Raw genomic sequence first — 25,020 nt, 5'->3', positions numbered from 1 at the left:
TTGAGACAGAATTTTGCTCTGTCGCCCAGGCTGGAGTGCAGTGGTGTGATCTTGGCTCACTGCAGCCTCCGCCTCCCAGATTCAAGTGATTTTCCTGCCTCAGCCTCCCAAGTAGCTGGGACTACAGGTGTGTGCCACCACTCTTGGCTGATTTTTTGTATTTTTAGTAGAGACGGGGTTATGCCATGTTGCCCAGGCTGTTCTCAAACTTCTGTGCTCAGGCAATCCTGAACCCACCTCAGCTTTCCCATGTTGCCCAGGCTGTTCTCAAACTTCTGTGCTCAGGCAATCCTGAACCCACCTCAGCTTTCCAAAGTGCTGGGATTATAGGCGTCAGCCACCACACGTGACCTACCATATGTTATTATTTATTTATTTATTTTATTTTATTTTATTTTTTTGAGACAGAGTCTCTCTCTGTCACCAGGCTGGAGTGCAGTGGCGTGACCATGGCTCACTGTGACCTCCACCTCCCTGGTTCAAGTGATTCTCCTGCCTCAGCCTCCTGAGTAGCTGTGATTACAGGCACCCATCACCACGCCCGATTAATTTTTGTATTTTTAGTAGAGATGGGGTTTTGCCATGTTGGTCAGGCTTGTCTCGAACTCCTGACCTCGAGTGATCCACCTGCCTTGGCCTCCCAAAGTGCTGGGATTACAGGTGTGAGCCACCGTACCCGGCCATATGTTATCCTTTAAATGTAATGAAAGTGCCCGCATTTTTTGTAAGTCAAGTGCATCCTCTCTCCTGTGAGCTTTTCGTGCAACATCTTTGATCCTTTACAAAAACCTTCCCAGTGGAGGTTCTATTTTTATCTCCATTTCGCAGATGAACAAACTGAGGCTCACAGAGGACAAGTGGGTGCCTTAGCTCCTGGCCAGTAGCTGCTGGAACCAGACTTGGACCCATATCTGCAGGTCTCTGGAGCCCTGGGCATTTCTTGATGGCCCCAGAGGACCTATTCACCTGGGGAGTGGTCTCTGGGGAGGGGACAGTAATAGGAATGCCAGTCACAAGCACCTTTTCACCATTCACTTGGCAACTTGAGTGTGAGCTTATTCACCTGGCACATCAGGCATCACAAACAGGTCTGGTTATTGTTCCCACTCTACAAATGAGGTCATAGCCATTTCAGCGGGAGCCCTCAGAGAAAGCTGTCCAGAGAGGCCTGAGCCGCCAGGGTGACCTAGGAGAAGCTCTGGTTTACCAGGGTGCACCGCTTAGAAGGTGGTCTAAGAAGGCAAGAACTGGGTCTGCCCTGGTCACTCGGTGCCCACAGGGCCTTGTATGGGACCTGGCACACAGTAGATGCTCAATAAATGTTTGTTGAACAACCTAATGAGTCCCCTGAGGCAGGAGATGGTCTGGATGGCAGCAGGTGGCCTCAGGGAGCAGCAGTCAGGGCACAGGCCCCTAACTCCAGCCCCCTGTCTGCTCTGGGGCAATGCAGGGAGGACATTTCAGGTAGAGTAGAGTGCAAGGTTCTGGAAGGCAGGAGGCTGCGGCAGGAGAGGTCGTGGAGGAAGGGCTGGGCGTGGGGTGGTAAGGGGCTCCGGTGGAAGAGGAGGTTGTGAATGGGTGGGGGAGGGCTCCTTCTGGCTACCCCTAGACCCACCAGAGGGGCAGGCAGCAGAGGAGGGTGAGCTGGAGGCCGGAGGGGCCAGGGAAGACGGACAGGGAGGGCACGATGCCTCTGGCAGACTCAGAACAGCCTGCCCTCTTCATCCGTTCCCTCCTGCTTTCCCCAGGACTCTTTTTGCCCCCACACCCCAGTCTCTCTGTAGCACCCTGTCGCTCCCTCTTGGTGGTCCAGCTCTTGAAAGCCTCTCCAGGCCTCGGGCTCTTTAGGAAGCCATGCCTCTCCCCCTCTGCTTCCTTCATCTCGGCGTCTTTGTACCTCTGCGTTTCTGACTGGGCCTTTCACCTGCTCCCTCCACCCGGGCATCGCCTTGCCTCAGTCTCGGCCCCGCCCCCGCCGTCTCGCCCCCTCTGCTTCCAGAAGCCTGCGCCTCTGTCTTTCCCACCGCCCCTTCTCCTGGTGTCCCCGGCGTCTCTCCCGTCGGTCCCACCGCCTTGATCGGCCTGGGCTGTGGCGGGGATGTGGGCGATGGAGGGGGGTTCGAGAGGCGCAAGGGAGGGGCTTCCCCCTCCTCCGCCCCGGGGCGCCTGGGGAGACTCGCGTGCCAGTCACCTGCCGGTTGGGGCGCCGGCTTCGCGCCTATGCACTCCACGTGGGCGCCCCGTGGCGCGCCTTTGTCTCTACCGAGCCTCGAAGGCTAATTATATTGGGCGGGGACGGAGGTGGGGTGGGAGACTGGGCCGCCGTCCCCATGCACCGCGCCGAGGCTGCCACTCCGCCGGCAGCCCCGCGCAGGCCCGTCCCCTAGTCACGTCTGTTGAAACCGTTTCTTCGGCCTCGCCCCCACCACCTAGGCAGCCCACCGGCACCTTTGTACGCGCCGGCGGGGGCGCCCTGGAGCCCTGAACCGTCCTACGGGGAACAGGGGGTTGGGGGCGGGGAGCGGCGCGGGCGGCACGCGAGGAAGGAATTTCCTGGGCCATTGCGATAATGGGAACAAGAAAGATTGAGGCTCAGAAAGCCAGAGAGAGACATGTGAGGAGGAAACGGAGAGGGTGTGAGAAGCTGGAGAGGGGGCCGGAGCGCCAGCTAAAGGGGAGCGCGGGGGAAGGAGGAAGAGAAGGAGAGGAGGAGAAGAGAGACGCGGCTGCTGGGCGCGCGACGGCAGCTGGCGGAGGAGGGGAGCGGACGAGAACCTGTGCGCGGGGGAAGCCAGGACGGAGGGCAGCATGGGCAGGGGAGGGTTGTCGAGCGGCTGCACCCGGGCTGTGCCGAGGAGCCCGCGGGGGCGGCAGGACCGCGGGCCGCGGGACTCACGGACAGCGCGAGGCGGCGCGGTGGCCCCTCTCCCTATGCGGGGCTGGGGCGCGGAGGCTGGGCGGGGCCGGTGGGCGTCTGAGCGCGGCGCGGGCACATTCTTCGCCTTTTCTTCCTGGGGCTCATTCCGGCCGATCGATACCTGCGCGGGACCTACCCCCGCCGCTAATATCTTTTTAATGAGTTCGCCAGGCTTAAAGCGAGCGCGATCTGCCCTCCAGGGTGGATTTTCCCCCGGCAGATGTTTCGGGAGGAGGAGCCGCGAGGAGCTCCCGGGAGGGGGGACAAATCTCTCCCTCCGAGGGGCGAGAACAGGAGACTTTCTTCTAAAGTTCAAAAGAAAGACGGGCTTTCACTCTGCCCCCAAAAATGTATTTCTCGGCGGACAATGGGCTTCTTTCTGCGCCTCTGAGAGCCGGCGAGGCGAGCGGGGCGGGGACCCGTGCGCTTTGGTCCGGCCTGACCGACTTGCACCCCCCTCCCCCGCACCCAGGCAGGGGCCCCAGAGCTCGGGTGCAGGAGCCGCGAAGCCGGCAGCCCCTCTGAGCGTCCCCTTGAAGGGCACTGTGGCAACCTGGCCGTCCCGGAGCTGAGCCCCGGCGCACTGGCGAGAACGAAAGCGTCGTGCAGGCTGGGGCGCGGGGCCGGGGAAACCCTGGGCTGTCCCACACGCCCCCGGTCTCATAGGTGCCTCAGCCAGGCCGAAGGGACACGCGCTGGTGCCTCGAGGGGAGGCCGGACGGACCTCCGGGCTTGGGCCGCGGCCTCCTTCCCCTCGGCGCTCCGCCCTGCGCTAGGCAACAAGTAGAAATTAGCCGACCCTGGGTGGCTGCCGGGCCCTCAGCCTGTCTTGCCCGCCCCGGCCCGACCAGCCCTCCGGATCGCCCCCTGCTCTTCTCCTTCACTTCCCCTTCAATGTCCCTCCGTGGGGCCGTCAGCCTGCCGCGGCGGCCCTCTCTCCACTCCCGTGGGCTCGGGGGAAGGGGGTACCCGAGCGGCGAGGATGACCTCCGAAGAGCCGCGGCAAATTGATTCGTTCCGCCCGGAGCCGGGGCCGCGTGAATGGGGGCCCGGGCGGCGGCGGCAGCGGCGGCGATGAGGATAAAGATGTTCTCCCTGAAAGGGGGAGGGGGCGAGGAGCGGGAAGCGGGGCCATTCACTCCTGGCCCGGCCCCTCGGGAAGCCTCGCCGAAGAAAGGGGGCCGAGGCCTATTCAAGTCCTACGAGCCGCCCACAATGGACCGATATACTGGGGGCCTCTCTATTAACGCCCATGAATATTAAAGAGATCGCCAAGTGGCGGCCAGCGGGCGAGGGGGGCGACAGTGCCTGCGAGCTCCGGCCCGGCCGAGGGGAGGGGGCTTTTGCGCGAGCAGATTCCGCGCCTGGGCCCCGCGGAAAATGACAAAATGACATGGGTCATCCGCTGGGAAAGCCCGGCATGTTTCCCCTCGAAATCTCCTCCCGGGGAGAGGCAAGCCCAGGGTCTTGCTGCCTATTTCAATGCACCTTGAGACTGGGCGCTACCAACAGGCTCCTTTTTCCCCGGGCGGGGGTCCAGGTGGGTTTGCGGCTAGACAGAAGCACAAAATGTGAGCATGGTGGAGGTCTCGGCGCACCAGCTGGGAGGCTGTTCTGGCCTCCGCTTCCGCCCCGTTCCCAGCACTGCTCCCCGGGTTTGAGGGTCCGGAGGAGAGGAACGGGACTCAACTGGCCGCAGTCCGAGCCCGTGGTCACTGCGCCAGCGGAATCCAAGCCTCTGACTCTAAGCCGAGGTTCAGGACCCAAATGCTGCGCCCCAGCACGGAGGATGCACGGACCTGAGGGCTTCCCGCAGTGGGACGTGGCCCTGGAGAGGGCAAAATCCTCGGGATTGTCGTGGGGGAAAGTGATCTTACCTAAAGTGAGACCAAGCAAAGAAACCTCAGTTCACAAAGTCCAACTCAAACCATTGCACAGACAGGGACCCTGAGGCTCAGAGAGGAAAGGGGCAGTCTACGGGACACACAGCACTCCTTATCCTCCTTTGGGTTGCTGGAGGAACTGAGGTCGCTTTCGGGGCTTGGGAGCTGCCGCAGCGCTTGGCTCCTGGCAGCGCTCCCCGACGTCGTCTCCCTCGCTCGCAGCACTTTCTCCTCTCCACCTAGGTCTTCCTAGAAGCCAAGAAGTAGGCGCAGGTGAGGGTTCCCTGCAGGAGCCATCGGACTGCAGACGCCCCGTCAGATTCGAGCTCTGGCCAGGGAGCCGATGTGACCCGCCGGCTGCGTCGGAAAATGAGTGGAGGGTTCGGGGACAGTAACCCACCTCCCTCCTCAGCAGGGCTGCCCTCTGCTGGCGCCCTGCCCAACAGTCCTGCCTTCTGCCAGGTGTTCCTTTCCCTGGGCGCCAGCCTCGGGCGGACCCGGGCGCCGGGTCTGAAGGCCAGCTACCGCCGCCTTCCCCCCTTTGCGTGCCAACGGGGACGGGGGATGCCGGAGACTACTGGCAGGAACTGGGGACCAGGGGTCTGGAGTCTGGCCGCCAGGTGTGAGGCCCTCTTAGCCAAGGCGCGTCCGGGTGGTGGAGGGGCCTCTATGCCAAGAGGCGTTAGGACAGGGTCTCGCTTATGGGAGGTCAGCTCGCTGTCCTTCCACCCAAGTCCTCCGCGCTGCGGAGAAGGTCTGGGGAGTCCACACGGTCCAGCGGAGACTAACCCATGAGCCTGACCCACGCCGAGAGGGTCCCGGCACCTCGGTTAGTGGCATCTGAAATTGTAGCCTTGCGGTGGGAGCCAGAAGTGCGGCAGGTGGGGTGAGCCCCCTCACCAAGCATGTCAGGGCCTGGGGTCCGAGGCTTGAGGCTGACACTGGGGAGCGGCGAAACCTGCAGAAACTCGGGGCTTTCCGCCCGGCTCAGCAGCTCCCTGCTTCAGGAGAGGGGATTGCTGGGCTCCGAGGTGCCTCAAAACCGCCGCAAAGCAAGTCTACTCCTGGGGTGATGGGCAGGAGGAATAGAGGGGAGGAAGGGAAAGAAGAGAGAGGCAGAGGAGAAAGAAAGAACAAGGAGGCAAGAAGGAAGGGGCGCCGCAACGCCACGGGCTTCCCGAGGTTGCAGCTCAGCAAGGAGCCCCAAGGCCGAGTCGCAAGCCGAACCCGCGCTGAGGCCTCTCGCGGAGCTGCCTGCAGTTTCGGAGGGACTTAGCTCTCAGGCACGCCTGCTCCCACCTAGGAACGGTCTCGGGACCCCTTTCAATCCCCCTATATCCAGTAGGAAATTCTTTTCCCAGAGACAGGCTGCCAGTGCGATTCCCGTCCGCCCATCTCGACCCCGGATCTGGCCCCGCAAGAGCCAGAAGCCTGGCCGCCCACGAAGCTGTCTCAGGCCGGGACCAGCCCCAGCCCCGACGACGGCTGCAGCCCCGCCTCGGCAGCCCCGTGAGCCCGCGGAGGAGTTTCGCACCCGACTGCGCACAGGGAGCGAGTTGGTGCGGCCGGAGTTGGTGCGGCCCGTTTGAAGCGAAGCGCCGGCTTCAGCAGCAGAGTCTGAGCAGGGGATCCGCGTGGCAACTGGGGCTGCGCGCGAGCTCGGGGCGACTGTGGTGGCCAGGGGAGTGCAGGGCCGGGGAGGGAAGAGGACGCGGGCCCTGGACAGGGAGGGAGAGCTGTGCCGGGCTGGGCCGGCCGGCCGGGGCAACAGAGGAAAGGTGAACGCCGGGTTGGGCCAGGCAGGTGAGCGTGGATCCGGCCTGAGGGGAGCGCGGGGCCCGAAGCCAGGCGTCCCCTCTTGTCCAGCCCGTTCCCTGGAGTCCTGGCGAGCCTCGCCGCACCCCCTCCCCTGCTCTGTCCCCTCCTCTCCTCACAGCCGGCTGAGCCTCCCTCCCTGCCTGGCGCTTCCCACGGGGAGAGAAGAAAAAACAGGAGGGGGAAGGAACGACCAGGAAGGGGAGGGAGGAGTGGAGGGGGACTGTTCCGAGCGGTCCGCGAGCCCCCGCCCCTCGCGCTCTCGCGACGAAGGCTCCTCAAGCCCAGCCGGGTACAACAAGTCTGTCCTCCGACGTCAGGGGGTCATTAATAACCAATTAGGAGGGTTACTGCGGCTCCTATAAAGGCGCTGAGATTTTGCCAAGGGGAAGACGGCCCCGGCCGAGTGTGCGAGAGGCTAGCGCGCGTCTGAGAGCCCCTTGCTGCCGCTTCCCTGCAACCACCCGCCTCTCTCCCACCCCGCACCCCCCGCACCCGCCTCCGCCTCCACCCGCGTCTCTCCACCCTCCGCGCCTCCTTTGCCATCTCCGCAGATTTCACCATCTCTCTTCCTCTCTCCCCCTCGTTCACTTTCCTCCCAGTCGCCCCCTCACCTCCCGCTCCCTCCTGCGTCCTCCTCCTCTCCGTCCTCCCCCTGCTCTGGTTCCTTCTCCATCGCAGCCCTCTCCTCTCGCCCCTTGGGCTCCCCTCTCGCCCGCCCACCTCCCCCGTCGGCCCGGCCGTCCCCCGGCGCCGGGGAGCTCCGGGCCGCCCATGATGGGCTCCGTGCTCCCGGCTGAGGCCCTGGTGCTCAAGACCGGGCTGAAGGCGCCGGGACTGGCGCTGGCCGAGGTCATCACCTCCGACATCCTGCACAGCTTCCTGTACGGCCGCTGGCGCAACGTGCTCGGGGAGCAGCTCTTCGAGGACAAGAGCCACCACGCCAGCCCCAAGACGGCCTTCACCGCCGAGGTGCTGGCGCAGTCCTTCTCCGGCGGTGAGTCAAGCCGTCGGGGCCTGGCGCAATCCCTCCTCCCGGCGACCCCCATTCCAGTCCTGGCGATGCGCGAGACGCGGCTGGGATACCCGGCCTCTCTGCTGCTTGCGCCAACCTGGGCGCTCCCGGCGCTCCGTGCACCTCAGTTTCCCCATGGGCCAAACAAGGACGCGAGCCACCAAGCCGAGGTGGGGCGCGGGGCAGCCCCACAGTCCACACGGCTCAAGGACCGATCCCGGCGACCCCGTCGCTCGGCTCCGTCGCCCCCGCCGGCCCCTCCTTTCCCCTCCCGCGCTTGAGCTGGCGGGTTCCTGGCATTTAAAGCCTTACTAGGCGTGTAATAGCAGTTGACTCAAAAAGAAGGGGTTTTAAATTCATTTAGTTAACTTGGGCTTGACCCGCGAAAGTTCCCACTTAAACCAAGAACTTTAAAAGGCAGCCGGGCCCGGGGAGGGGGTTGAGGGAGGGCGGGCGGGGAGAGAAAGCCGCGGGGAGAGCGGGGGAGAGAAAGAGAGCGAGAGAAGTTTCTTTTCTTTAAGATGTCTCAAGTTCTTATTCCTCATTCATCAACCCGCAAACAATATCTTCCCCTGGCTCTGGCATCTCTGCGCGTCGCCCTCTTTTCCCCCTTTACGATTTCTGTTCCTCTCTTAATTTACCGTGAAGACTAATTCCACTTCCATTCACGCTATGTCAACCATCTAATCCCCCCTTTTTGTAAGGGGAATTCCTCGGCCCCTTTTAAACAAGTCCCCTCCGCATTGAGCTACAATTTACTGCTACAGCATTCTTCCAGGGCTAATGAATTTAGAATTAGCAATTTCTTTCGAATGGAGCCGAATGAATGCGATCACTTTAACAGCGTGACAAATTGCCGGCCGCGCCGCAATGGACACCGTTTAACCCCCCCTTTCAGCCGGCCCGCTCGCCGGGTATTTTCCCAGGTAGCTTAGAGGGGAACCTTGTAAGACATGGAGGCCGCCCCTGTACGCCTCGCCGCTCCCAGCCCGGCCGCAGAGGCCCGACAGGAGAACCCTCGGGGAGCTGGGGGCCGCCGCGGCTCCTCCCCGCCCAGAGAGAAGACATCGGGGCTTGCCTGAGCCCGGGCGCCGCCCTCCCTGGCACCCCATGGCCTGGGAACAGAAAGGGACTCGGGCGCGCCCGAGGTCACACAGCGAGCGCGGAGCCTGGCCAGCTGCTGCCGGTGCTTCTTTGGCACCTCCAACACCTGCCAGCCCGAGGTCTGTCCCCAGCGCTGATCACTGGGTCCTCTGCCAGTGCCCGGAGCCTGGACGTACAGTGGGCTCCCGGAACCCGACTAGGCAAAAGAGTCTCCGGTTGGCCTTCACCTCCTTGCAGGACCTGGCCTCAGTTCTCCCGTGCATAAAACCGCTCGGTGCCGTTGGCTCATTAATTCTTAAACTTATCCAGGGCAGAGAGCGGAAGAAGTTGTGAATGCTTTGAGAATTCGCGGAGAGACTAAAAACCCGCTTCTAAAAACGATCCCCAACGCACCACTCGCTTTCCAGGGCACGGAGGGTCCCCAGGTTGCAAACAGAGGAGAGGTCCTTGAGCCTCTGCACATCCGACTGCCCCCAACACCCGGGTGGCTTCTCTGGATTTGGGGCCGACTTGGGTTTGGCCGGTCTGGGCAGGACGGAAGCCGGGGTCCCGGCGGGGAAGGAAGGGCCGGTCCTCAGCTGCCTCGGGCTCTGACCGGTTTTCCTGGCCCTGCCGCCACAGAAGTGCAGAAGCTGTCCAGCCTGGTGCTGCCGGCGGAGGTGATCATCGCTCAGAGCTCCATCCCTGGCGAGGGCCTCGGCATCTTCTCCAAGACGTGGATCAAGGCGGGCACCGAGATGGGCCCCTTCACCGGCCGCGTGATCGCCCCGGAGCACGTGGACATCTGCAAGAACAACAATCTCATGTGGGAGGTAAGTGCGCGCGGGCTGGGGCAGAGGGGCGCAGGGACCGGCGAGGGGCGCTGGCCGCGGGTGGGACTGCGGTGTCCGGTGGTCGCCGCTTCCACCAGGCAGGGAGCAGCGGACACTCCCCGCCTGGACGCCCCCTGAGCCCGGACTCTAAGCCGCCCCAGCCTGGAGCTCACCCCACCTCTAGGCGCCTCCCAACCCGTGCCGAGAAGGCACGGAAAATCCGACCCTCCTTCCTCGGGACACCCCGGCAGAGCAGGACTGTCGTTGGCTCCACTTGGCAGATGAGGGCACTGAGACCCAAAGCAGTCAGGTGGCTTGCCCAGGGTCCCCATGTGCCCTCCCTCCAGGCTACCTACCAGCTACTTGCATTCTTTCCCTGGCCCCAGAAGCAGCCTGGGAAGCCCCTCAAGGCCAGTCCTGGGCTAGGGGTGAGGTGGGGCTGGAAAGGAGAATGGCTGGTGAAGGCAGAATGACATTCGCGATGACCGTGGCTGAGCTGGCACTGAGTCAGCTTCTGTGTCCCCAGCCTGCAGTCACGGATGACCTCAGCAGCCCATGCCTTACTGTTCCCTTTTTACCGAGGGAAATGGAAGCTCCAAGAGGCTTCCATCCTAGGCCTTTCCACCCATGACAGTGACAGTGCCAGGGAGGGCCACCCCTGTGCTTCCTCCTAACCTTGCAGAACGGGAAACCAGTGTGCCAGACTGGTGCACACCCTTCCTAATCCCATTCCCTCACCCGTTCCCCCACTCCAGGCCCCTCCTGGTGGACCCTGGAGAAGCCCAACTTTATAGAACTGGGGGATGGCCCAGAGGCCTCTCTTGACCTTATCTTCTCCCTCCTCTGGAGGGCTGGGCCACTAACCACATTCTCCAGTTGCTGGGTCAGGAAGTTGGGGTCCAGTATGACCTCCGAGTGGCCTTGGCAGCTTGTGTGAAGGGGTTTAGGCCAAACTGGAGTGCCACAGCGAGCCAGCCCTCCTCCCTGGGCTCCAGGATCCTCCCTCTCTGAGGTCCTGGCTGATGTTCCCAGTGCCATGGGGAGCACCTCTGCATCCCTTGAAATAGCTCAGGGCCACTTTGTCTGAGCAGTGATCCTTGGAGACCGTTTTCTTCTGGGGGTAGGGAGGACGTGGCAACAGGAGTGTATATCATGGTCAGCCCATAGGGCCCTGGAGACTGACCCCCTGTGGGCCACTTCCAACAGGGTAGCCTCAAGCAAGTCCCTGAACCTCTCCAGCCTTCCTTTCCTCAGTGGGAAAATGAAGCTTTATCCACTTCCTGGGGCTGTTGTGAGGATGGAGAGTGTATGTGTGGAAGTGCCTGGAAGATTGTACACATGACATAGCCCTGCCTTACCTGGTCCTCGATCCATCTGTGCCCAGGTGTTCAATGAGGATGGCACGGTGCGCTACTTCATAGATGCCAGCCAGGAGGACCACCGGAGCTGGATGACCTACATCAAGTGTGCACGTAATGAGCAGGAGCAGAACCTAGAGGTGGTCCAGATCGGCACCAGCATCTTCTACAAGGCCATTGAGGTGTGTGCGTGTGCACTGTTGTGTAGGGACCAGCTGGTAAACCCGGTGTGGGGAGGTGTGCAGGGCAGCGATGTCCAGGAACCACAGTGGACAGAGGGGGAGCTGACACTGGCCTCGCTGGCTTTGCTCAGGCCATGGGGCTACAGCAGACAGGTGGTCTCCAGACACCCCGCTCTCCAGGTGTGTGACCTCCATGGGAAGCTTTCTGCTGCAGATCAGAAAGGATAGGGCTCTCAACTTGATGCCATTGGGAATGTCACGAGCATCCCAATAGTGAGGTCCCCGGATGTTGGCTGAGGGTGTCCCGATGTTCAGGGGTCACAGAGACACAGAGAAGCAAGATGGGGAGAGGCAGCCCAGGGAACGAGTTGGGGTGGGAGAGAGGGTGTGTGTCTGCAGCCATTTAGCGGTCTGATGGCCCTCATTCTGCATGCGTGGGCACCAGTGGCTTACGGCTCATGACTCCAGTCTCAGCGATGGCTTCCCGCGTGTCAGGCTTCTCCCAGATGCTGGATATGCGGTACGGTATTTAATCCCCACGCGGCCCCAGGAGGAGGACTCTGTGATTATTTACAGTTTACGGACCAGAAAACCAGATCTCCCTTGGTGGCAGCAGACTTGGGGGTTTTGCAGGCCATCTGGGGAGACTGTTAGCACTAATAGCTGCGCTTCCTGAGCCTTCTCAGAGGAGACAGACAGGGCCAGGAAACAGGCTGAACACGGTGGCTTATGCCTGTAATCCCAGCACTTTGGGAGGCCGAGGTGAGTGAATTACCTGAGGTCAGGAGTTCAAGACCAGCCTGGCCAACATGGTCAGACCTCATCTCTAATAAAAATACAAAAATTAGCAGGGTGTGGTGGCAGGCGCCTGTAATCTCAGCTACTGAGGAGGCTAAGGCATGAGAATTGCTTGCACCAGGAAGGCAGAGGTTGCAGTGAGCCGAGATCACGCCACCGCACTCCAGCCTGGGCGACACAATGAGACTCCATCTCAAAAAAAAAAAAAAAAAAAAAAAAAAAGACGGCAGATAAATATCACTTCCTGTGGTGTGGCAGGGATGAGGCCGAGCCAGGAAGGTTCAGAGGGGAATGGAAAGAGGAGGGCTTCCTGGTAAGGCTTGGGCAGAGGCAGAAAAGATCCAGGTGTCTGGGCAGTGGCAGAGAGTGCAAACCAAGCAGAGAGGTGGTCACCCGGGCAGGCCCACACTGGGACCCTCCATGGACAGTGTCCTTTGGCAGGAAATCTGGCCCAGGAGTAGAGGGACGGTGCCCACCTACCCACCGGCTGCTGGGGGTAGACTGATAGCAAGTGCTGTGCGGAGGCGGTCAGGCGCTTCCCACCACACTTCTCTGCTCCCCTCGGGGTGGGGCTGGGGCTTGATGGAGATTTTCGGGTGTTCTGTAGGAGCAGAGAGCGACTGACCTTTAGTCCATGTTCCATTTTCTCCCCAGGACTCAGACCCTGAAGCTCTTTCTAAGACCCCTGGGGGTGCCAGGGCCTAGTAGTTTCTGGGATGGGTTCCTTTGGTTGTTCCTGAATAACAAGGCCCTAGGGACTCTCCCAGAGGTGACAGCAGGGGGACTAGCCCCTGGGTCCCAGCTGAGGGGTGGTGCTTGGAGGAGCAGGAGGTGGAGGATAAAAAAAAAGCTGAGCGGTTCCTGGATTGGGTTTCAAGTGAGGTAAGACGGCCGTGGGGCAGGGTGCAGAGACGACTGAAAGCAGCGCAGGCCCAGGACAGAGGTGGCCCATCTGGCTGGGCCACCGCATCCTAAAATTTGCTTCCAGTGCGGCTGAATCCCACATCTAACAGAATGCACCCTCCCAGATCCTCACCCCACCACCCTGTCACACACATCTTCACCTTCATACCCTCCTTCCCAGCCATCCTGATATAGATGTGATGGAGGGCTCCCACCCATCCCCTCACCAACCCCATACGCACACACATGTGAACACAAGAGACAGACCAGAAATGCCTACATCATTTTGGCAAGAGGGCTTCAGGCTGAGGCAGATGTGGGGGCCGGAGTCTCATCTCGCTGTGCAGGTCACACTGGCTAGAAGCCAAACAAAGTCAGAAAACATGAATAGACATTCAGACAGAAATTCAGTCCGAGGGCATGGAGGCTGAAGAATATCTTCAGGGAAGCAACCGAGTTTATAGGATTAAGAAAAATGGTCATCTACATTCGATCAGGAATTTAAATTGAAAAAAGAGGATCAGGCAGAGCATAGTGGCTCAAGCCTGTAATCGCAGCATTTTCAGAGGATGAGGTGGACAAATCACCTGAGGTCAGGAGTGTAAGATCAGCCTGGCCAACATGGTGAAACCCCATCTCTTGGCCGGGCGCGGTGGCTCAAGCCTGTAATCCCAGCACTTTGGGAGGCCGAGGCGGGGATCACGAGGTCAGGAGATCGAGACCATCCTGGCTGACACGGTGAAACCCCGTCTCTACTAAAAAATACAAAAAAACTAGCCGGGCGAGGTGGCAGGCGCCTGTAGTCCCAGCTACTGGGGAGGCTGAGGCAGGAGAATTGCGTGAACCCGGGAGGCGGAGCCTGCAGTGAGCTGAGATCCGGCCACTGCACTCCAGCCTGGGCGGCAGAGCGAGACTCCGTCTCAAAAAAAAAAAAAAAAAAAAAAAAAGAAATCCCATCTCTACTAAAAACACAAAAACTAGCGGGGCGTGGTGGCAGGTGCCTGTAATCCCAGCTACTCCGGAGTTGGGGCAGAAGAATTGCTTGAACCCAGGAGGCGGAGGTTGTAGTGAGCTATCAGCAGCATCGCACTCCAGCCTGGGTGACAAAGTGAGACTCTGTCTCAACAACAACAACCAAAAAAAGAGGATCAGGACACACACACACACACACATGATATAGGTATAGATATGTGATAACATATGTGATACAGACAGATCCACCAGTTTGGCTGTCAATGCTTTTACAGAGTTAGCAAGACTTCTAAGAAGGGACTGTTTGCATGAATGACAAGGAAGCAAAATGCTACCCATTTTACTTTTAAAGTTGGATATACTTTTTGTGGTGGCAGGTTTCTCAAATCATTTTGTCACAATGTCAGATTCCACTTACCAGATAAATTATGTGTCTGGGTGTATGTGGCCACCCTCGAGATGAGGCCGAGGCCCAGAGCTCACGCAGCCCCTGTGGGCTAGATGAGAAGATGCTGCTGTTCCCCAGGCCTCTCCCTGGACGACTTGGGAATCAATCGGCTGTTTATTCTGTGTGTGTGGGTGAGTTAGCCAAGGAGAAGGACCTCTGCTGTGATGTTTTCTTAAACTTTCTGCCACTCAGAACTGCCGCTCATATTTCATAACAGTAACCCATTACTTGCCAAAAATAGTAAGGAACATCTTTATTCAATAAGCAGAATATGCTATTGCTGCTCTAAAACTTTCCATAAGTACAGAATAACAGCCTTCTCAACAGAAACGAAGGCAATAGGGTTTTAGAGCTCAGGCAGTCAGTGGAGGCACCCAAGCAGGGCATGCATCTGGTTGGATCCACTGATGTGACCCCTGGGGAACCTCCCGGCTTACTCCAGTCACAGAATTTACTGTAATTTCAGGTGCCTAAAATGACAGTTCTAGAAAGTACCTAGCACATAGCAAATGGCCACTAAATGTTGAAGGATTAAAAGGGTCTTAGCAACTTTTTAATTTTTTTTTTTTTGAGATGGAGTCTTACTCTGTCGTCCAGGCTGGAGTGCAGTGGTGCAATCTTGGCTCACTGCAATCTCCACCTCCCAGGTTCAAGCAATTCTCCTGCCTCCCAAGCAGCTGAGATTACAGGCATGCGCCACCATGCCTGGCTAATTTTTGTATTTGTATTTGTATTTTTTTTTTTTTTTTTTTGAGACACAGTCTGGCTCTGTCGCCCAGGCTGGAGTGCAGTGGCCGGATCTCAGCTCACTGCAAGCTCCGCCTCCCGGGTTTACACCATTCTCCTGCCTCAGCCTCCCGAGTAGCTGGGACTACAGGTGCCCGCCACCTCGCCCGGCTAGGTTTTTGTATTTTTTAGTAGAGACGGGGTTTTACCGGGTTAGCCAAGATGGCCTCGATTTCCTGACCTTGTGATCCGCCCGTCTTGGCCTCCCAAAGTGCTGGGATTACAGGCTTGAGCCACCGCGCCCCGCCTAATTTTTGTATTTTTAGTAGATTTCACCATGTTGGCCAGGCTGGTCTCGGACTCCTGACCTCAGGTGATCTGCCCACCTCGGCCTCCCAAAGTGCTGGGATTATAGGTGTGAACCACTGCATCTGGCCAACAACTTTTTAAAAAAAATAGAATCTGCTAAGCCCTCAGAGTGCTGCTCTCTGTTACTATCCTCATTTTTATCACAGTGAAACTGAAATTTTAGGGAGATTACGGGAAGTTGCTGAGCTGCGATGGGAACCCAGGCCCATCTGAGCCCAGAGCTGGAGCGCTGAGTCACCATAACGTGTGGCCTCCCTGGCCAATATCTATTTGCTGGAACTCTATTAATTGGTGTGTCAGGACATCTGTGGTACAATGGAAATTGATGTTTGTCCAGATGACATTGAGATCCTTTTACACTAGGGCTTCAGAGCCTGTGGAGAAGGGGGGGGTATTTGCAGTCTCCTGGGAGCATGTTCAGTGGCAGGATATGAATTTACAGCAGGAAAACAAACCCCAAATTCTCTCATTTCCAATTTATAATAAAAATTGAGAAAGTGGGGCAGGACAGACCTTCTGGGCTGATAGGGCTCAGAGAAGCACGTTGAGAGGGCATGTCCATTTGTCGAAAGAGACCCCGGCACTGGTATTCCAGAGTTCTGCTGATGTGGGTTTTGTGGTACAGGACTCAGTTCCTTTGGGAATTGCTTTGTTTGTTTTGTGTTCTGAGCCTTTTCCTGCTCCCCTAAAAAGTGAATGACCAACTGATCCTGCTTCTCCGAGCCCCAGCAGAGAGCCCCGGCCTGCCAGGCCAGGCCTGAGTCTCAGCAGTAGAGAGTGCTGCCGAGGGCACCTAGAGGGCATGGTGGCTGTTCTTTGTATCCAGGCAGTCAGCGGGTGGGACCCCAGGAGCCTCTGCACAGTGATCCCAGGGTTCCAGGGAAGAAGCTACAGGTTCCTGGGTTTTCTGGGTTTGATAGTAGAAGTTTGTTGATGGCGGATGCCTGGGTGCAGGCAGACACCAGAGGCCTGGGCACTGGGCACAGAAGGGCTGAGAGAGACTCCCAGTTCCCAGCCTCTGGGCAGGTGGGGTTGCTGGCTTCTAGCTGTCTGGAAATATGTGTCATTCTCAATTCCAGCAGGCTCTTTTTTTTTTTTTTTTTTTTCTTTTGAAGACAATCTTGCTCTGTCCCTGAGGCCGGAGTGCTGAGCTCACTACAACCTCCACCTCCTGGGTTCAGGTGATTAAACAATTCTCATGCCTCAGCCACCTGGATAGATGGGAGTACAGGCACATGCCACCACTCCCGGCTAAATTTTTTGTTTTTTGAGATGGAGTTTCGCTCTTGTTGCCCAGGCTGGAGTGCAGTGGTGCCATCTTGGCTCACCACAACCTCCACCTCCTGGATTCAAGCGATTCTCCTGCTTCAGCCTCCTGAGTAGCTGGGATTACAGGCATGCACCACCACTCCCGGCTAATTTTGTATTTTAAGTAGACACAGGGTTTCTCCATGTTGGTCAGGCTGGTCTCCAACTCCCGACCTCAGGTGATTCGCCGACCTCGGCCTCCCAAAGTGCTGGGATTACAGGTGTGAGCTACCAAGTCTGGCCATTATTATTTTTTTCTTTTTCTTTTCTTTCTTTCTTTCTTCCTTCCTTTTTTTTTTTTTTTTTTTTTTTTGAGACAGAGTCTTGCTCTGTCTCCCAGGCTGAAGTGCAATGGTGCCATCTCGGCTCACTGCAACCTCCGCCTCCTGGGTTCAAGAGATTCTCCTGCCTCAGCCTCCCGAGTAGCCGGGACTACAGTTGCAGGCCACCACACGCAGATAATTTTTGTATTTTTAGTAGAGACAGGGTTTCACTATGTTAGCCAGGCTGATCTCAAACTCCTGACCTCGTTATCCACCCGCTTCAGCCTCCCAAAGTGCTGGGATTACAGGTGTGAGTCACTGTGCCCGGCCCCATTTTTGTATTTTTAGTAGAAACAGGGTTTCACCATGTTGGCCAGGCTGGTCTTGAACCCCTGGCCTCAAGTGATCCACCCACCTCGGCCTCTCAAAATGCTGGGATTACGGGTGAGAGCCACCGCACCCAACCTGTAGGCTCTTCTTAATTGATTTTCTCTTGCTTTTAAAAAATAATGTGTGTGTGTGTGTACAGAAGTAATATGTGCTCATTATTTTTTAAAAAGCCAGAGGCATGATGTAGATGGCATCATGCTACTCTCCATGAACCTTAAGTCAGCATTTCAAAATAGTCTCAAAATGGCAAACCCATCTTGTCTTGGGAAAGACAAGCAGCAAACCAGTGACAGTGGCTGGCATCCAGAGTGGCAGAGAATGACTTCTCATTTTATACCACGTTGTATGTTTATACAATTTGGTCCCCATGTCTGCATCGCTGTTTTAAGTTTTAAATTCATTAGTAAAATTAATTTTAGTACATTAAAAGCATTCTTAGTAAATAAATGACTCACCCTTATGCTGCAATTGTTGCCATCAGAGTTCTTATTTATTTTATTTATTTATTTTTTGAGATGGAGTTCCACTCTGTTGGCTGGACTGGAGTAGAGTGGCGCGATCTCAGCTCACTGCAACCTTTGCCTCCCGAGTTCAGGCGATTCTCCTGCCTCAGCCTCCTGAGCAGCTGCGATTACAGGCGCACACACCATGCCCGGCTAATTTTTGTATTTTTAGTAGAGAAGGCGTTTCGCCATGTTGGCCAGGCTGGTCTCAAACTCCTGACCTCAAGTGATCTGCCCGCCTCAGCCTCCCAAAGTGCTGGGGTTACAGGCATAAGCCACTGCACCCAGCCGACAGTTATTGTATTTATTTTATATTTAATAGTAGTTGTTTCAATTAAAACTAAAAGGCTGGTGTTGGCTTAGTAATTTGATGATCCCCAGGCCTGCAGCCTGGAGGTGGAGTTCCACTGGGGGCTCGCTGAGCCTACCATCTCATCCCACATCTGTGCTGGAGGAGTTGACTTCTCTTCTAGGGGAGATGGGGCTGGGAAGTGGGGGTACCTGCATGGGGCTGGTGTCCTTGGAGCATTCAGGCCCAGGCTGTGTTCTTGCTGGACACTGACGGCAGAACCCTGGTCACCCTGGGCTTCCACCGAACCAGCGGCCTCTGCAACTCTGCTGGCTCAGCGAGCACTCCTGCGGAGAGCTGGACGTGCCAGAAACCGCTGCCAGCTTCTCTGAGAGGTTGGTGGGCTCCAGGAAAACAATCACTGGTGCTTCCATGTCTCGATTATGCAAAGAGCTTTATGCATATGGCTCCGCTGCACCCCAAAAACCACTCAGTGAGGCCATGGCAATGTGAGGAAACAGGCCCCATGAGGTAAGGCAACTTGCCCAAGGTCACTTGCTCAGATGGGGAGCCTAGTGGACCCCAATATGTCTGACTCCAGACTGGGCAGGAACCCTCTGTGGGGCGTCTTCAGCCGTCCGGGGGAGGGTGCTGATTGCTTTGGAAGAACCATGACATCAACGTGTCTGGTTTCATCCAAGACTGGAAGCCAAGGGTTGGGACAATGTTGGAGGTGACTTACAACCAGAGTCTTAGAGTTGGGGGGAACTCAGGGACCATGTCCCCTGACCCCCTTATTTGAGGAGCACAGAAAGGCAAAGTGACTTGCCTAAGGTCACACAGGGACCCGGTGACAGAGGGCTCATCTGCACTATCTCGTAGACAGATTTCCTTCACAATTAATTTATGTTAAATATTTCAATGCCATCATCCACTTTTCTGGGAGATTCACAAAACCTCTTCCTTCTATCCCGGTGAGGTCTGGAAAAAAAGTAGAATTTTTAAAAGTGTTAAAAAACGAAAAAAAAAAAAAACCCAAATCAGTACCTCTTTCTTCTCTACCCCTTTCCAGCAGGGGCCTCCACCTCTGACCTGCTGGCCTCCTGGACAGTGGCCATGACTATGAATGAGCAGAGAGGTCACCAGGACTCTTGCTGTGGTGCCAGACTGTAATCTGTCCCCTTTCTGGGAGGCACCATCTAACCTTCTGTGGCTTCTGGGACTGCACTTGGTGTTTCCACGTTGGCTTCTCATCACTTACCGATCCTAAGGCTCGCCATGATGCCCCGTGAACCATGGGGGCATGAGGAAATGGATGTGGTGACTCTAGGCTGAGTCTCAGGAGGATGGCTGTCGCCTAAGCCCCCTCACATCCTCCTGTTTGCACCCCTTCTCTTTCGACCTCCCCTTCTTCTTCTTTTTTTTATTCTTGAGACAGGCTCTTGCTCTGTCACCCGGGCTGGAGTGGTCACCCAGGCTGGCATGTAGTGGTGTAATCTCAGCTTACTGCAACCTCTGCCTCCTGGGTTCAAGCAGTTCTGCTTCAGCCTCCCAGGTAGCTGGGACTATAGGCATGCGCCACCACGCCTAGCTAATTTTTCTATTTTTTTGTAGAGACAGGGTTTTACTATGTTGCCCAGGCTAGTCTCAAACTCCTGGCCTCAAGTAATCCACCTGCTTCGGCCTCCCAAAGTGCTAGGATTACAGGCATGAGCGACCACGCCCGACCTCCATGTTCCCTTCTTTTCAAGGGTGAGCAGAGCTTGTTGCAATGGTCTGAGGGTCTTCCAGGCTCTGACCAGAGGAAGGAAGACGTAGTGAACGCCAGAGTTCTGAGTGTGGGCTCTGCAGGCTGAACCAAACAGACACAGAAGCCAATGCGGGATCCTGGCCTGGTTTCAGACACCTCTAGATGGAACCCCACTGATCTTTTGTGCTTCAACTAATAAAGAACCCTCCAGGAAAACAAACCAGCTGTTGCCAGGGGGGTGTCTGGGTTTCTCTGGGCACATCAGATAGTGGCCCCCAGGGGCAGGTGCCAAGGCCAGCACTTCTGGGGTCCATGCCTCGGGACAGTGATAGGCTGTCCCTTCTCTCATACGCCCTGCCTGGCTAGGGCCTGGAGCTTCCCCACTTGGGAGGGGTAACTGGCTTCCATGAGAGGTCTGGCAGGCCCCTTGGGTTGTCCTGGAGCGTGTGGTATTTATGGCCAGTGCCACCCCGGGAGCAGGCCCCTTACGCCTCCCTGGATCATCACTGCAAAAATCCTCTGACCAACATCCTTTGCCATGAGCCTGAGGCAGGTCCTCCCCGAGAGCAGCAGAGCCCCCACATCACTTGTGGGGTTCGCTGTCATTGACCTAGGACGTGGTGAACTGGACTCTGTGTAAGACAGTGTACCCCAACGTTTCTTGGGGTGAAGGTGTTCATCCATCCGAATGCTTCTTTTTTAGCATCTGCCATGTGCACGGAGACACTCAGAGCCCTGTGCTTGGTCGGGAAGTACCTGTGATGTGGGGTGTCTATGGAAGCTTTGGATAAGAGATGTTTCCAGAACATTATCCCCGCAGGGTGTAGCCAAGTACCCTAGGGTGCCCCACAGCCCACAATTCTTGGAAACATCCGGCTCAGCCCTGCAGCCCCGGGGGCTGGCTGACTCCAGTTCTCCTGCGTAAGAATTGAAAAGATTTCTAATTTTCCATCTTCCGTTACTTCCGCTTGCTGTCCATTCTGGTGCTGTCAGCTTGGAAGCTCTCCTGTGGCCAGAGCATGGACAGAGATGGCCTGGGCAGGGAGAGGGGGACAGAGGGGTTTGACACCCCAGGGTCTTCCGTGTTTATGCAGCTTGCTGGGACAGCTCAGTGGAAATGGGCCTGTGTGGCTGTCTCAGGGCTGAGACTGGGTCCAGGTCTCCTGACTGTGAAGGGGTGCTCAGAGACCCCCAACTCTCACCTCCCAGCTGCTGCCTCCCTGACCTCCTCTTGCCTCCCTCCCTGCAGATGATCCCGCCCGACCAGGAACTGCTGGTGTGGTACGGAAACTCACATAACACCTTCCTGGGGATCCCTGGTGTGCCTGGGCTAGAGGAGGACCAGAAAAAGAACAAGCATGGTAGGTGTTCTCCATGGGGCCACTGAGACACAGACCCATGGAGAGGGGAGCCCAGGGAGGGGAGAGAGAGAATGAGAGAGGCAGGGAGGTTCCTGACCTCCGGGAACCTCAGTTCAATGTCTGGCAGCATTGAGCAGATAAGACATACAGGTCCAAAGAGGCTGATGCCCCTGGAGCTGCCACATGGGCCGGGCATTTGGCTTCCTGGCCAAAATAGACTGTCTGGGGGGTATGTGGGGGAGACCAGAGAGGCAATGAGGTGTGACAGGAGAAGAAAGGAGCTGGATTGAGTTCTAGTTCTGCCGTGCAATCTTGGAAATGCCCTGTGCCTCAGTTTCCTCATCTGTAAAGGGAAGATCCTAGGCAAGATAATCTCTAAGTTCCCTTCCGTATATTTCCTTGCCCTGTTGCTGATGTCTGGTGCAGGGTCTGGCACAGAGTAGGTGCTCCGTATAAGCCTGTTGAAGGAAGGCAGGACAGACTGTGCCTGTGTATGTGTTGTGGGGATGCTGGCCATCACAGCAGAGACCACTTGCTCAACAACTATTTCTTGCCAAGAACTAGGCTAAACCTTTGGCAGATATCACAGGCCTGAGGTACTGTGGTCGGTGGTCCTTATTTTTGGAGGATGAACCTGAGCTGGTGAGCTACTGTTTATTAAGTCCTTGCTCTGCAGCTGATGTTTTACAAACATTAATTTCTCTAGGCCGGGCATAGTGGCTCATGCCTGTAATCCCAGCACTTTGGGAGGCAGAGACAGGAGGATCATTGAGCCCAGGAGTTCCAGACCAGCCTGGGCAACATAGCAAGACCCCATGTCTACAAAAAATTTAAAAATTAGCCAGGTGTGCTGGCACGAGCCTGTGTTCCCAGCTACCTGGGAGGCTGAGGTGGAAGGATCACTTGAACCTGGGAGGTCGAGGCTGCAGTGAGCTGAGATGGCACCACTGCACTCCAGCCTGTGTGACAGAGCGAGACCCTGTCTCAAAAAAAAAAAACAAAAAAAACACAAAAAACTTTTTGGGCCAGGCGCTGTGGCTCACGCCTGTAATCCCAGTACTTTGGGAGGCCGAGGTGGGCGGATCACGAGGTCAAGAGGTTGAGACCATCCTGGCCAACATGGTGAAACTCTGTCTCTACTAAAAATACAAAAATTAGCTGGGCGTGGTGGCGCACACCTGTAGTCCCAGCTACTCGGGAAGCTGAGGCAGGAGAGTCATTTGAACCCAGGAGGCGGAGGCTGCAGTGAGTGGAGATCGCGCCACTGCACTCCAGCCTGGCGACAGAGGGAGACTCCGTCTCAAAAAAAAAAAAAAGAATCTTTTTTCACTGATCCTTACCAGGCTTACGAGGGCGATGCTAGTAGTACCTCCATTTCAGGAAGGAGAAAACCGAGGCGCATTTCCGTGGTACAGAGTAGGCACTCAGTAAATGTTTGTGGGATGAGTTAATGAAAGGTTTGGGGGTGGGGGTCATCATAGTTGCTCCCCTTTACGGAAGGCCTTCTCCAATCCAGGCATCTCTCAGGCACTGGCTAAGGCAGGTCGGGTGCTTAGCGCAGAGACCTTCCATAGATGTCTTTTCTCATCCTCTCCCGGCAATCGTACACCCGAAGAGGCAGTGCTAGGTTTCCATTTTACAGATGAGAAAGCTGAGGTTTAGCTAGGCTGAGTCGCTAAGTCTCCGAGGTCTCGCATCGCGATCGTGAGTCCAACTCCTATTGGATCCCCCAGCAGGGGGACCCTTCGCTGTCCCTCCCGTCCGTCTGCCACCGTCCAAGCAGCACCCGCCCTCAGGGTCGGATCCCCCCCGGGAGGGGGGCGCTGGGGGCCCGGGCCGCGGGGCGCCGGTTCTAACGGGGCTGCTCTCTCCCCTTCCTCGTCTCCCTTCTCCCGCCCCGCGGCCAGAGGACTTCCACCCGGCGGACTCGGCGGCGGGCCCCGCGGGCCGCATGCGCTGCGTCATCTGCCACCGCGGCTTCAACTCGCGCAGCAACTTGCGCTCGCACATGCGCATCCACACGCTGGACAAGCCCTTCGTGTGTCGCTTCTGCAACCGCCGCTTCAGCCAGTCGTCCACGCTGCGCAACCATGTGCGCCTGCATACGGGCGAGCGCCCCTACAAGTGCCAGGTGTGCCAGAGTGCCTACTCGCAGCTGGCCGGCCTGCGCGCCCACCAGAAGAGCGCGCGCCACCGGCCGCCCAGCGCCGCGCTGCAGGCACATTCGCCCGCGCTGCCAGCCCCGCACGCGCACGCGCCCGCTCTCGCCGCCGCCGCCGCCGCCGCCGCGCACCACCTGCCGGCCATGGTGCTGTGAGCGCGCCTGCGCCCTCGCCCGGCCCCGCGCGCTCCCGGGCCCTCGGCAACCAGGCCCCGCAGCGCGACTCGCCCTCCCGCCCCGACCCCCGGCCCGGCGCCCCCGCGGAGCCCCGCGCGCTGGGGGTGCGCCCCAGAGACGGACCCCAGGCACCCCCGCCTCGGCTCGTGTAGCAGATGAGGACACTGAGGGCGGCGTCCCTCACCCAGGCCACGCAGATGGTGCGGCTACTCGGCCGCCTCCTCTGGGATGGGGTCCCCCTGCCTGGCCTCGCCCCCGAATCTCCCTCCTGTTGTAGAACCGGGCGCCCAGACCGGCATCCCCCTCGTGGGTCCCGGGAAAGCGAAATTTAGCGCCCTGAGGACCCCTCAGCAGAGGAAGGGGAGTCCCCACCTCCGCCACCGAGAGTCCTGTGCTTCGGAATGAAGGGAGGGCGACCTCCTTGTCCGGGTGCGGCCGGGCGCGGGACTTGTGGGGGCGCCACCTCCTCTTCTGGCCCCTGGGACTGGTGTCCTGAAGTGTCGGGAGTCTTTACGCAACCTTGACAGGTGCGGGCTACCGGGGTCCATCGGCAGCCGGAAGAGACCCGGAGAGACCTGCATCTTCTGGGCCCTTACCCCCAAACCTGGCTCCTGGGGATGGATGAGGAAGGAGCTCTTTGCAGTACACCAGGCACGTTGAAAGTGGAGGCACAACGGAAATCCTCTGTAGGACCCCAAGCAAGACCCTGCACCTCTCTGGGCCTCAGTTTCCCCATCTGTAAAATGCGGGAGTTGGACCAATGCCCCCTCCCCTTCAGCTGTGACATCATGCCTTGGAAGGCGAAAGTTCCCCCCAACCCCTTCCAACACACACACCCCAGCGAGAGGAGGGCAAGACTGGAACTGCTGCCCGGGAGGTTAAGGTGGCTTCTGTGGCCAGGAGGCACTTCCGAACTGTGCCCAGTCCCGGGAGTTCCGCCCCGTCTGCCCACACTTCCCTCGGTCCTGCCCGTTTCCTCAAACTCTGGCCGTGCGCGCCCTCTGGTGTCGCCTCTCACACTTTGCAGTCATTTACCAGGATTCCCGTGGGGCGTTTTGTAAAATAAAGAAACTATAATATTAATGAAAAGTATAAAATGTATAGAGTTTTCAAGACACTGTGTTCTACTTCCAGAAAATGGTCACTTTAACCTTGTAAATATTTATCTAAAATGATATTTACAAAACTGTGATATATTATTATTTGATTGTATATGTACAACTGTAAATACATTTGTACCTCTCTTGTATTCTAAAATAAAAATTACTTGGAACATTTATCATTTAGCATCTGAATGGGTGGACACTTTTATCTGTATGAAGGAAATATAGAAAGTGTCTAGAAGCTGGAAAGGGACGGGTAAGAGTTGTTCCACTTGCTGGTGTGTACAGGAAAATTTTCTTTGTCGCAAGTGGGGTGTCAGATCCCAGTGAGATGGGTTACAGTGCAAAGCAGTTGGAAATCTTGAAAGGGGCTGGGCAGATTCTCGTGGTTTCCAGCTGGCTCAAACGTCAGT

The 25,020-nt window shown here is 57.4% G+C and overlaps 1 protein-coding gene and 1 long non-coding RNA gene across 2 annotated transcripts; one reads left to right on the top strand and one right to left on the bottom strand.

Moving 5' to 3' along the window:
- Window positions 1-7,329: 7,329 nt before the first annotated feature.
- Window positions 7,330-24,783, top strand: PRDM12 (PR/SET domain 12). The gene is made up of 5 exons (XM_015116553.3): window positions 7,330-7,612; window positions 9,356-9,546; window positions 10,931-11,086; window positions 21,055-21,166; window positions 23,074-24,783. Exons 1-5 carry the CDS (start codon window positions 7,390-7,392, stop codon window positions 23,481-23,483), a joined length of 1,092 nt encoding a protein of 363 aa, XP_014972039.1. The 5' UTR covers window positions 7,330-7,389; the 3' UTR covers window positions 23,484-24,783.
- LOC144335013 (uncharacterized) lies at window positions 17,734-23,428 on the bottom strand. Its single transcript, XR_013405393.1, has 2 exons — window positions 22,507-23,428; window positions 17,734-19,036 (listed from the first exon to the last, which is right to left on the bottom strand). It is a non-coding gene; the product is annotated as an uncharacterized LOC144335013 (long non-coding RNA).
- Window positions 24,784-25,020: the final 237 nt, after the last annotated feature.

Source organism: Macaca mulatta, chromosome 15, assembly GCF_049350105.2.
Source record: "Macaca mulatta isolate MMU2019108-1 chromosome 15, T2T-MMU8v2.0, whole genome shotgun sequence".
Classification (NCBI taxonomy): Eukaryota; Metazoa; Chordata; class Mammalia; order Primates; family Cercopithecidae; genus Macaca; species Macaca mulatta.
Note: the sequence above shows the minus strand (reverse complement) of the source record. Positions and strands in the feature narration are given on the sequence as shown.

Bases quoted from the DNA above. Each gene is read 5' to 3' on its own strand.
- PRDM12 (XM_015116553.3), top strand. From the start codon at position 7,390: ATGATGGGCTCCGTGCTCCCGGCTGAGGCCCTGGTGCTCAAGACCGGG. The intron at 9,547-10,930 runs GTAAGTGCGCGC...ATCTGTGCCCAG, and splicing joins ACAACAATCTCATGTGGGAG to GTGTTCAATGAGGATGGCAC. The intron at 21,167-23,073 runs GTAGGTGTTCTC...CCCCGCGGCCAG, and splicing joins CCAGAAAAAGAACAAGCATG to AGGACTTCCACCCGGCGGAC.